This window comes from Drosophila guanche, unplaced genomic scaffold (genome assembly GCF_900245975.1).
Source record: "Drosophila guanche unplaced genomic scaffold, DGUA_6, whole genome shotgun sequence".
In the NCBI taxonomy this organism is placed as follows: domain Eukaryota; kingdom Metazoa; phylum Arthropoda; class Insecta; order Diptera; family Drosophilidae; genus Drosophila; species Drosophila guanche.
The window spans coordinates 1,383,476-1,395,703 of NW_022995749.1; the positions used below are offsets into that span (position 1 = coordinate 1,383,476).

The window sequence follows — 12,228 nt, forward strand, 5'->3', positions numbered from 1 at the left end:
TTCAAATTTGAATTTGAATATTAGCTGGGAACGATCTAGCTATTTTGCGAACTAGTTCTTTTAAAAGCTCGCTCTCTCAGAGAGAAAGGCAGGGCTGCATTTTGACCAAAATACCCAAATATACTAGAGCTTATGGTATATAGCGTGCTTATTTTTTAAGTTTTTCGTTACATGAGCAAAAGAAAAAGTTCAGCTAACAGAAAAATGTAAAAGACAACATTTATTTTAATTTTTAATATGCCAATGCCAAGTTTATGGCAAACTAAAAACCTAGAAAAACCACTATCAATGGTGGAAAGCCATGATAGTATCGATACTATTGAAAAATGTACTATTTCAGTAATAGAGTCTTAATAGCAACAACAGTTGCTGCTCCCGGCAGTCACTACAATCTTATTAACAACATATTAAAGTGCACAATTTATTTAGTGAGTTTTTGGCGGTCCATACCAGATTCTCAAGCAATTTTTCAAGCATCGATAGTACCGATGGCGCTATCGATTTTTCTCCCAGCCCTAGAGTAGAGGCGGTTTTTTTGACGTTATTGCGCTTATAGATATAGCCCAACAGCCAGTCAGCGGAGCAGAGTAGTGGCGGTTTTTGACGAGAGTGAACGTTGTTGTGCACATAGTCCAACAGCAGACATCAGTCAGCAGAGCAGAGGAGGCAGCAGAGAAGTCTAACCCAGAATCGAGTGCGGTGTTTTGTGTGTGTGTTTTTGCCATGTATCACCTGAAGAGTTTGGCCCGTCAGGGCGCCTTGCGCCAGCAGGAGCTGACCACGCTGGTCAAGGCCCTGCCCACGGCAGCGCTGCAGGCACGCGGCTATGCCACCGAGCACCAGATTCCTGACCGCCTTAAGGATGTGCCCACTGCCAAGGATCCCCGGTTCTTCGACATGGTCGAGTACTTCTTCCACCGCGGCTGCCAGATAGCGGAGGAGAGCCTCGTCGATGACATGAAGGGCAAGCTGACCCGCGACGAGAAGAAGCAGAAGGTAAAGGGTATTCTCATGCTTATGCAACCCTGTGACCACATCATCGAGATTGCATTCCCCCTGCGTCGTGATGCTGGAAATTACGAGATGATTACCGGCTACCGTGCCCAGCACAGCACCCACAAGACACCCACCAAGGGAGGTGAGTACACGCAACACAAAAATCCAAAAATTCTCCTCTTGCCTTGCCAACTGTTGTTGGTTTAGAAATCGATTTTTCCTCGGCATTTTCTGCGATTATGTCTTTGCATTTTCCTCGAAATTATGTAACTCCGCGCGCGCACACGCCCCGGCTCTCGTTTCTGCCTTGTTTACGTTGGCCCTCCCCAAATCATATCGGATATACTTACTCTCGTATGGTTACACGTGTTGCCATTTGATTTCCAAACCCTTCAAGTGTTCCATGCAGAATCTCCAGATGTCTTTTCTATGTGACGATGCCATAGAAGGTGGGAGGTGTTCTCTTTCCCTTGTTATTTTTCACACAGTTTATTATTTTCGAGCTTGGCGAATTCTGTGCGGTACGCCTTTATTTCCCATGTTTTTGCTGTTGTTGCTGTTTGTTTCTTTCCTTTGGCTGGGTTCTATTTTTAATGATTTTTTGCTGTTGCTTTTTGTTTTGCTTTCTAATTGAAATGGGAGCACCAACCAGCAGACAAGCAAGCCCATGGTGGGTACAGTGGGGCGAGTGTTGGACGAAAAACGCCCCCAAAATTAGGTTCGATGTGTCGTCAAGCAAAAACCTTTATTTTGGGTCTCACGTAGTCGTAAAAAAATTATGGAATCACTTCGTAGGCATTTTAGTGCTTATCAATTGTTAGCTTGCTGCCAAAAATATCAAGAAAACTACTTGACGGGAATCTTATCTGACCTTGGACAGCCGCGCGACTGGTAAAATCTATATGTATGTACATATGTATGTGTGCATGTATATGTATTTCATTTATGTATGTACATATGAAAACGAAAACAAGCCGAAAAAAAGAATTCTTTTCACCGAGGCACAAATATTGTATTTGTTGGTTGTTTACGATTATTGCCACGATTCTTTTCATTTAATGCCAGCATAATAGAAGTTCCCGTTCCGTTCCGTTTCGTTCCATTTATGATCTTGTTTTCGATTTGCCGGAATCGATCATGTGGTCTGCTGTAAACGCAGTGTGGACTTTTGCCGAGGTCTCGTTAATGATTCACTTAAATATGGCATCGATACTCGCATGTATTTGAGTTGCAGCTGGGGAGGTGCTAAAAGTTGTCTGTTTTTATTCGGTTAGTATCAAATGGGAATATAATTTTAGTATGAATGTCTGCTCTAATTAATGTTAATTTGCCTTTGCTGCCTTTTCCATTTAACTCTTAATTGTTAAATACATTCTGCACACATTTCGGGTTTCAATTTGCTTTTAAATGCCGCTCCGCTTCACGCTGTGTCTGTGTTTCGTTTCATTTCGCGAGTATTCCATGCCCCCTCTCTGACGACTGTCGAAAAACAGGTTTGAGTTTGGCTTTTTAGGGTCTGTCTGGAGGAGGGGAGATCTCTGGGTGCTGCTGTTCACGTGATGGTCACGTTGTGCCAAAAACCAGCAGTCAGAGAGATGCGATGATGGGTGAATGAGTCACATGCCGTACATATCCAATGTACACACTTGAGGCTGGTAGGAACTGATTCGATCTGGTCTCCCTGCGGCACTTTTCATGTCGTTGAACCACAATGAATAGACACTTGATGAGCAACTGGACCAGCCAGCGGCTTTCATTTGATTGCTTTCATTACTTGTAATTGTCTGGGCCTCATATCGATGAGGGAGGGCTGCTGCTTTACAGCTCTCACTGAGCTAATCTCAGAAAAATACTTGGCCTTACACGGGACACAGGGGACAGGGCAAATCTACTGATAGTCGTGTATGTAGTAATGTGTCCAAAGTGTTTGCCCTCTCGCCTGTAGAGTATGTATGTATGTCACATGTACTTCGTAATGCCAGATGTAAATAGCATTTCGCTCGACTATTTAGCAGTTAACTTATTGACAAACACGCTCTCCTCTCTACTACTGTTTACTACCTACCCTTGAGAGTTTTGCTCTCAAGTTTGTATTCAAATATGTGTCGAAACGTGTACAACACAAGTGGACTTCACACATTGACATGGACTTCACTATTTTACAATTGAGAAATTAACTTGTCACGAAATCAAATGTCTGGTTCCACCCAAAAAATAACTTTGCTGGGGGTACAGCCGGCACCTCTGATAAGCATTTATTTATGCGTCATTTCCTGCCCCTATCACCGACCGACGCGTATCTTATCCAACCCAATGCTCGGGCAGATCTTGGCAGTTGTCGAGGCCGCAAACAGAAGATTTCGTAGAGGCAGCAACAGCACCACAGCCCACGCCAGCAAATGTTTTGCACTCAACAATCTCAACATCATATGGCGCAAAATTCTGGTCAGCTGACCAGGCGTGGACCGGTTTGGTCTATCAGAAACTGTTGCCAATGGGGGGGCTTGATGGGACTACTGCTTATAGACGTGGCTACACACGATCGAGCCCCCAAATAAGTTATCGCACTGATTGTATAAGCACGAACATGCCTACATATACAATTAATAGCTATAGAGAGCTATAACATTAATAGATTCCTATGGCGTGGTCTACAATGATATGTCAGCTTAGTTTTTTGGCAATCAACAAAAAAATGAACAGAAAAACAAGTTGACCGATGCGGCCCGCCCTGTTGGTGTTTGGCTGATAAAGCCGGTTGCCGAGCATATTCCATATTTCTGCTGCTGCTTCTGCTGCTGTTGTTTTCGACTCTGTTTCGTGGTTTTTTTTCGTTTGGTAAACAACAGAACCTGAGCGAAAAGAAAGGCCCCGAAGCATGGGGCGAGGTGAGGCGGGGCGAGGCTAAGGTAAATAGAGTTTTGGCTTCGCCAATCTTTTTCGCTGCTGTCGTCAAGCGCGAACCGCGGGTACAGTCAGCACAATTCTGCCGCCGGCGACGCCAAAGCAGCAGCGATCGACGCATGGCGATTCGGAGATCGGAGATCGGGGCTCAGCTTAGCGCTCGCTCAGCATAAAGTCAAAGAGGAGGAGAGGAAGATAACAATTAGGAAAAGGGTGCCCGTCCAGACCTTGAGTTACCTGCTATTCAGTGGAAACTCTTGCAATAAAACTAAATTTCTTTGTAGGTATTTGATTATCTTTTGTGTGTTATTAAATAATAAATATCTAAATTATGAATTTAACTCACATTTAAATTCAATAATTTATTGGAACTAGAACTGAACAATCCATAAGTCCTAAATCTGATGAAAGCAGTTTACTGACTTCTAACACCCCAAACCTGCATATGCCTCAAGTACCCCTTAAATGAAACAATAGAAGAACACAATGTATGAAATATGTAGGAACTAAGGGCGCAACAGAATTGGCAAATTTGCATTCCCTTCGTATTTTTTGTTGTTTATAGAATTTCAGTTTTCAGTTCCTCCTTCTACAGCTGATAGCGCAATGATCTCATTGGAATACAATGGATTGTGGTTCTATAGCTCATAAAAGATCTCCCGCATGGCAACCGCAAATTAGGCGGCGATTCGGAAATCATTTGCTAATTTTAATTTTTATAGTTTTGTTTTTTTTTTTTCATTTATTTGGGGGCTCGTCCAACCTGTTGTCGAAGGAGGAAATCTATAAACTAAAGTCAATCGATGGAACATGCACTGTGCGGGACTGTTTATCGATCCATAAAGGGGGACTATAAGTTTTTACAATGGATACTTTAAGGCTGGTTAAATTCGAATTACAGCCATGAATAAACAAAACACAAAGATAGCCTTTGGGGTGTCATTATCTAATCGGCAACTTTCTCGAAAGATATCAGAGTTTTAAGTGTGGCGAACAAATAAAGATAAGGTCTATTTGGTTTTATGGGGTCTCCGTTTTTGGGACTGTTGTTGCGACACAGAGAAAAGGTTTCCCCCATGCTGCAATTTCTGGGGCACGTGACGCGCTTTGGTAGCCAAGAAAGAATTCTTGCCTCAGAGTCAACGAAACTTTTGCTTTCGGCCAAGAATTCTTGCAGTCTGGTTTGATATTTTTAGCACATGTCTATTGGATTTAGGCCAAAAATGAAAGCGCTGCAACACCCCCCAGGGCAGGGGGTTGTACTTTCAAGGTTTCCCTAAGAAACAACTAAACCAACACCTGTCGTGTACACGTAATATGCTCATCTGTTGTTATGCAACCTTTCTGTTTTCTTTCAGGCATCCGATTCTCATTGGATGTCTCACGCGATGAGGTGAAAGCCCTGTCTGCCCTGATGACCTTCAAGTGCGCCTGTGTGGATGTGCCATTCGGCGGTGCCAAGGCTGGCCTCAAGATCAACCCCAAGGAGTACTCCGAGCACGAGCTGGAAAAGATCACCCGTCGCTTCACCCTTGAGTTGGCCAAGAAGGGCTTCATTGGACCCGGCGTCGATGTGCCCGCTCCCGATATGGGCACTGGCGAGCGCGAAATGTCGTGGATTGCCGACACTTATGCCAAGACCATCGGACATCTGGATATCAATGCTCATGCCTGTGTCACCGGCAAGCCCATCAACCAGGGAGGAATTCACGGACGCGTCTCGGCCACCGGTCGTGGCGTCTTCCACGGTCTGGAGAACTTCATCAACGAGGCCAGCTACATGAGCCAGATTGGTGAGTAATTTATTGATTGGTGATCTTCCAAAACGGAATGATTATTTAATCTATATCTAATCTGACTTTTAGGCACCACTCCCGGCTGGGGCGGCAAGACCTTCATTGTCCAGGGCTTCGGTAATGTCGGCCTTCACACCACCCGCTACCTCACTCGTGCCGGTGCCACCTGCATCGGTGTGATTGAGCACGACGGAACTCTGTACAACCCAGAGGGCATTGACCCCAAGCTCCTGGAGGACTACAAGAACGAGCACGGCACCATTGTGGGCTACCAGAACGCCAAGCCCTACGAGGGTGAGAATCTGATGTTCGAGAAGTGCGACATCTTCATTCCAGCTGCCGTTGAGAAGGTCATCAACAGCGAGAATGCCAGCAGAATCCAAGCTAAGGTAAAGCTACTCTTTTCGCATAAGGAAAACTCAATCCTAATCCACTTGAAATCTCCTCTAGATTATTGCCGAGGCTGCCAACGGCCCAACCACTCCCGCTGCCGACAAGATCCTCATTGATCGCAACATACTGGTCATTCCCGATCTGTACATCAATGCCGGTGGTGTCACCGTCTCGTTCTTCGAGTGGCTCAAGAACCTCAACCATGTCTCGTACGGTCGCCTGACCTTCAAGTATGAGCGCGAGTCCAACTATCATTTGCTCGGTAAGTCTGCTGTTCTACAATCCATAGATAATCCATATATTGATCAGCTATTCATTTGCCATTCTGCTCGTCATCTATCTATAATTTATCATCGATCGGTTTATGGTTTCTTATGCTAAAACCTTTACAGAATAGCCACTGCTCTATAAGCATTTGCTCTTCCCAGTTTGGTTACCATTTGGTTTATCTTTTCTTTCCAAAATTATCTCTTATTTTCGATATTTTACAACCACCACCACCGCCACTACCACCCACCCGTCAAACTCTAAGATTCTAGCTTAATTTTGAAATATCATCTAAGTAATTCGTTGTTTATTCTATTTCTTCTTTTTCCGTTTCTCTATCACCAATGTAGCCTCAGTCCAACAGTCAATTGAAAGAATCATTAATGACGGTACATTATTATTATTATTAATAATTCTTTTCGCTTACCCCTCCATCCCTCTGTAAAGTTTCTTAAACACTCTGTACCCCCGTATCTGTATTCTGTAGTTTAATCCTTTGATCTTTGGTATACATTTTGTTACTTTCGTGTATCGTGTTTGATTTTGTTGTTATTGCATTTATCCCCATGCCCCCGCAAGAATATTTCAATTGGTGAACCATACCAAGATCCATTAAATCTTCTGCTTTAATCCTGCTTCCATCCCATCTTTTTGCTAACCAATTCTGTGTAGTTGTATCCCTTGAACAATTACCTGGCATGTTGCTATCTTAACTAATGACTGTTCTCCCTCTCTCCACATCTCCATGTGTCTGTGAATATTGCAGAATCCGTGCAGGAGTCCCTTGAGCGTCGCTTCGGACGTGTGGGCGGACGTATTCCAGTCACCCCATCGGAGTCGTTCCAGAAGCGCATCTCTGGCGCATCCGAGAAGGACATCGTGCACTCTGGCTTGGACTACACCATGGAGCGTTCGGCTCGTGCCATCATGAAGACGGCCATGAAGTACAACCTTGGACTGGACCTGAGAACCGCTGCCTATGTCAACTCCATCGAGAAGATCTTCACCACATACCGTGATGCCGGTCTGGCCTTCTAAGCGCCAGAGGAAGCGACGAGCCCCGCAGACTCTTAATTAGTTATTAAAGCATTCGAACTCAAGAGCAACATTTAATGCTATTGCTCCATGCACCGCCGTTTTTAGATGAAACAACAAACAAAAAAATGTCACAAACTAAAATGCAAAACAAAAACAAAATGTAATTTATATGCGAGGAACGAGGACGGCAGCAAATGGAGAATCGCTCGAGCCGGGCCGGAAAGAAAGTCGTTTTAAATCGTTTTAAATCAAAGCAAAAAACAAAACTTTGCCAGTGCTCTCGTGTTTTGTATTAAGTTGAACAGTTGCGAGCTTATTATTGTTGATTTTTGATTTTTATTCTGTAATTTTTAAGTTTTATGAGCGTCCAACTGAAGCAATTGCATTTTCAAATTATGTATCGTCGTATCGTAATGTCGCGCGCGTATCGTACGATCCGTTGCTCCGTTGCCGTAACATTTAAAAAAAGTAATCAAATATACACTAAAATCTAAACTCTAAAAGAAATCAATGCGTACATTATTTAATTGTCAATTGGATTGGTTTCGCCCACTTGGCTGAATCACAATGCAATACAAATTGTTAGTCTCATCTTTGATATATTTTTATATATATGAAAGTATATTCTTATATACTTTTCATTGGAATGTATCAAAATGGTTGGTTCTATAATACTATAAGTACACTTTTGTGGGCAAATAATTGGAGTAAGGGGAATCGTATACATACATTCGATGAGCATCAGTATCGTATACAAATTGGAAGATCTATTTCAAATTTCAATTGTAAAAACTTTTGGGCTTACTCGCTAAAGGATAAGGCTGTAAATGTAAATGTCTTTTGTGCATATCAACGTGGTGCTTCCAAATGGTTGAAAAAGGAGAGGAGTCAAAGCGTCAGTGACTTGGGGAACAGCTGCTGCTTCGCATAGTCATCAATCATCTCCATGAGTAGGTCCCGCGTGAGACGCGGCTGCTGCAGCACATAGCCAAAGTCTTTCAGTTTCGTGTTATCCAAGTAGAGATGCTTATGATGGAGCTGCTCCTCGTCGAGGTATGGCGTTAGCGGCGTATTCTCAATGCCGTTGCGTTGACAAATCTCTGCCCAGGGTGCCATGTGCTTGTCGTTGATCTCCCCTACCGTGTCTGTGGGGTAAAGCTGAACAAAACGAGACGATTGATTAGGTTAAGGCAGTGCTTGGATTCGAGCACTTACCTTGGTCAAGCTCGACATGACAATGCCAAAGTAGTCCACATTGATGTTGAAAATATCCACCAGCAGATTGCTGATGCTCCCCTGCGTTGATGCTGAATCATCCACAATGTTGTACACCTGGCCATTGGTTTTGGGACTCTGCGACAGTTGCCAAATCGCAGCACACACATCCGATACGTGCACCGTATTCAGGCGCATGGCATCGTTCCAAAGCAGTTTCATTGTCTCGTTGAGGTATTTGTAAATGGCAGCGATTATAATGCGCGGCACTGTGAATGTAGAGAAGAGTGGAATGGCGGAATGGGTGGGCAAGTGGTTAAGTTTCACTGTTGGTTTGCAAATTGAACAAAATAATTATCGGCTATCAATGCGATGCGACTCACTTAAGTAGCGCTTATCGCCAATGCCATAGACAATGGGCAGGCGTACCACTGTGTAGCTGAGATCGTTGATGCCCGACAGCTCCTTTTCGACCTTCAGCTTCTGCTTGGCCACACCCGTCCAGGGCTCCAGCTTGCAGTCCTCCTTCAGCGGCGCCTTGTCGCTGCTGTTCACGCAGCCAGAGCTGAGCTCCACATAGCGCTTGACCCGCTGTGTGGCCGCCTCATTGGCACAGTTGAGGCTCAGCTTGAGAATGCCCTCCTTGTAGACGCTATCATCTTGATTGGAACGCGTCTCGGCCGCACAGTTGATGACCACATCCCAGGAACGGCCCGTCGTTGGGTGTGGTGCAAACGCCAGCCTGACTGAGGCTGTAAACACACACAAAAGGGATCCAAAACCAGTTTAAGTCGCGTACGTGTGCGTGACAGACCTCGGTCTGGGGGCTGTGACTGCTACAGCGACTGCGACTGCTGCGTTGTATTGCTTTTACTTCCGCTGCAGTTGCAGTTGCAGTTGCTGAAGTGTTACATACCGGCATTTATTAAGTTGGCGCTGCAAAACTCAACTTTATCACTCTCGAAGGCCCTGGTCTGCTCCTCGTTCAGCCAGGCCATTTGTGGCGGCGTCTTATCAGCTATGCGTATTTCCTGCGTCAGTTCATTGTCCAGCAGATAAGTGAGCAAGTTGCGTCCAATGAATCCGCAGCCTGCGAGCAGTACCATGAAGAAAATTAGCATTTCCAGTGCAGCGTTAGTCAGTGATAAGCGGAAGGGAAGCGTAGCGTAGGAGTTGGGAGGGTCACTTACCACCCAAAATTAAAACAGTAGGTTTCTCAGACATGCTACACACTCCACACAGTCCACCAGAATGAGTTAATCGAATCTCGTATATGGAAGATATATATATATATATAACACTAGTAGCTGTAGTTGTGCGCCCGTCCAGTTATTATTTATTTATTTTTGTTGTGGACGACCGCGGACTTAACGATAACATATACTGAAAAATACCCTCTCAATTTAAAAATATACCGTACATATACCGATGAAAATCATATTATTCCATTTTGATTTTCTTTTTTATATTACTAGCAAGATAAGAGTTTCTGCTCAGAAACTATAATTTTATGCGATTGACGAATTAATTAATTAACTTTTGGAAACCAAATAAAAGCAACCACCACAAAAAAGGATGTTAAGACTATCGAAGAACCAAAATATATCGGTGGCTATATCACACGTAGCGGAACTTTTTTACGAACATTATAGGTTTTAATTACTATATTTACTGAAAATTAATGAATTGGCCTTCCCCTTAACAGTGTACCAACCCGATATTATACCCTTCCGCCTTCACAATGTAGTAGCAATATATAGTTACGACTCTTTCGTGCGACCGAAATCACTACATTTGGGCTGGTCACACGTTTGTCTTGAAATCCCGCGGCCATTATTACGAAACGGCCATTTTGCGAAAAGCGTGTCGGCGAAGCACAACTTTTTTTTTACCACAGAGAAAAGTAAGTACATTTAATCACGAAATTCTGTGCCCATCAATATAAATAATCTTACAGAAAATATTCTGAACGATGCCGGGCGCTACTGTCAAAGAAGTGGACCAACACGTTCTGACCAAAGTGCTGTCTGATTTCCTGAAAAAATCGGGAAAGATTACGGTACCCGAGCAGGCTGACTACATTAAGACGGCAAAGTTTAAGGAAACGGCTCCGACTGATCGCGACTGGTTCTATACTCGCTGCGCCTCCATAATGCGCCATCTGTACTTTCGGAGTCCGGCTGGCGTGGCCGCCTTCACCAAGGTGTACAGTGGCCGCAAGCGCAATGGGGTGCTGCCAGCAAAGTATTGCCGCTCATCGGACGGCTGCATCCGCATGGTAATTGTGTGTGTAGCTTCCTACAAAACTTTATTTCATTGGACAATTGGTTTATTTTCAGGCTTTTCATGCACTCGAATCGGCACGCATGATTGAGACGCATCCCAAGGGTGGCCGCAAGCTTACTCCCACTGGACAGCGCGACATGGACCTCTTGGCCAACCGCATTGTGTCCAATCAACGTAAAGTCGAGGACCAGCCTCTCGTCCTCTCCATTGCAGACGATTAGAGTCAAAAGATGCCAGACAAAAATCCGCACAAATACAGGAATATAAAATGATTTGCGACTTTATTCTTAACATGCAAAATGGCGGATGAAATTCGACGAAACGGTACAGAAAATGTTAGCTACTCCACAAATCGCACGTCTTTTGGTTGGGTGGTGCCTTGAAGCCACGCACTATGACATCCGACTGCCACCAGCCACAGCTCTCCTCGATCGTTTCGACACATTCCAGCTGCTTGCTGCCGTCCTCGTCGCTGCTGTCGAGCTGCATTAGACCCAGATCTCGGTATATGGCCAACTCCTGGCAGCAACGGACCTCAGCCGGTGTATTATCGCTGGCGTGCAGGAGATGCAAGTGCACATTTTTGCAGCTGCGCGGCAAATGACTCGCGACGGCTTTTGGGACGAGACTTGTGTGCAATCCAGGCTCGTTGGCTGTGAGTAGTTCCAGCTCCAGAAACACATTCGTGGCGTTTAGCTGTGTGGAGAAGATGGTGTAGAGCTCCTCGCAGGTGAGCAGACGGAGCAGTGCCTGCCTTATGCTGTCCTCGGACAGTGCATGGTTTTCGTGGTAATGGTCCCTGGTTACGGCTGCGTGGGGGATGTGCAGCGTGTAGACCTCCGTGGGCAAGAAGGTATTCGAGCCAAAAATAAACCGGAGGCTCTTTACTTTGGCGGACTTGAACGCTTGCCGTATGATCTAAAAGGAGCAGAGCCTTAAGAAATGAATTTCTAGAGCGGAAATATCAGCCTCACCTCGCGCATGTCACTGATGGATTGCCTTGTGGCCCTGGCCTTCGTACGCTGCTGGTTGACCTGATAGTTGGCAAATGATTCCTGCTGGTTGGTATCCTCTTCATCCTCCCACTTGTCGATGCAATGTTTATACATTTTGTACACAAAGGGAATCTGGCTGCGCTGGTAGAGCAAAAAGTCTAGAATGCCATTCACGAACTCTGCCGCAGTGCCCGTTGTGAGGACAGCTACATTGTCGAGCCTGAGGTCGATGTTCTTGACATTTTGATCCATTAAAATGCGGATAATACGGAAATTTAAAATAAAAACTAAAATGAGCGGCAGAAACCAAACAAAACAAATTGTTTGGGTTGCCAGAC

The 12,228-nt window shown here is 44.7% G+C and overlaps 4 protein-coding genes across 5 annotated transcripts; 2 read left to right on the forward strand and 2 right to left on the reverse strand.

Moving 5' to 3' along the window:
* Positions 1-586: 586 nt before the first annotated feature.
* LOC117585790 (glutamate dehydrogenase, mitochondrial) lies at positions 587-7,897 on the forward strand. 2 transcript variants are annotated; one of them, XM_034275486.1, is made up of 6 exons: positions 587-1,138; positions 5,259-5,693; positions 5,766-6,085; positions 6,147-6,351; positions 6,707-6,745; positions 7,123-7,897. In XM_034275486.1, the coding sequence occupies exons 1-6, from the start codon at positions 724-726 to the stop codon at positions 7,392-7,394; spliced, it is 1,686 nt and encodes a 561-aa protein (XP_034131377.1). In that variant the 5' UTR covers positions 587-723; the 3' UTR covers positions 7,395-7,897. The 2 variants fall into 2 exon arrangements, with proteins under 2 accessions (XP_034131377.1, XP_034131378.1); XM_034275487.1 differs by lacking the exon at positions 6,707-6,745 and having other exon boundaries at positions 588-1,138.
* Positions 7,898-8,022: 125 nt separating this feature from the next.
* On the reverse strand, positions 8,023-9,960 carry LOC117585794. The gene is made up of 5 exons (XM_034275493.1): positions 9,800-9,960; positions 9,526-9,699; positions 8,993-9,361; positions 8,610-8,878; positions 8,023-8,552 (listed from the first exon to the last, which is right to left on the reverse strand). The coding sequence occupies exons 1-5, from the start codon at positions 9,831-9,833 to the stop codon at positions 8,283-8,285; spliced, it is 1,116 nt and encodes a 371-aa protein (XP_034131384.1). The 5' UTR covers positions 9,834-9,960; the 3' UTR covers positions 8,023-8,282.
* A 427-nt stretch (positions 9,961-10,387) lies between these two features.
* Positions 10,388-11,167, forward strand: LOC117585494 (40S ribosomal protein S19b). Its single transcript, XM_034274992.1, has 3 exons — positions 10,388-10,512; positions 10,567-10,887; positions 10,949-11,167. The coding sequence occupies exons 2-3, from the start codon at positions 10,582-10,584 to the stop codon at positions 11,114-11,116; spliced, it is 474 nt and encodes a 157-aa protein (XP_034130883.1). The 5' UTR covers positions 10,388-10,512; positions 10,567-10,581; the 3' UTR covers positions 11,117-11,167.
* LOC117585493 lies at positions 11,150-12,223 on the reverse strand. Its single transcript, XM_034274990.1, has 2 exons — positions 11,870-12,223; positions 11,150-11,813 (listed from the first exon to the last, which is right to left on the reverse strand). Exons 1-2 carry the CDS (start codon positions 12,140-12,142, stop codon positions 11,232-11,234), a joined length of 855 nt encoding a protein of 284 aa, XP_034130881.1. The 5' UTR covers positions 12,143-12,223; the 3' UTR covers positions 11,150-11,231.
* Positions 12,224-12,228: the final 5 nt, after the last annotated feature.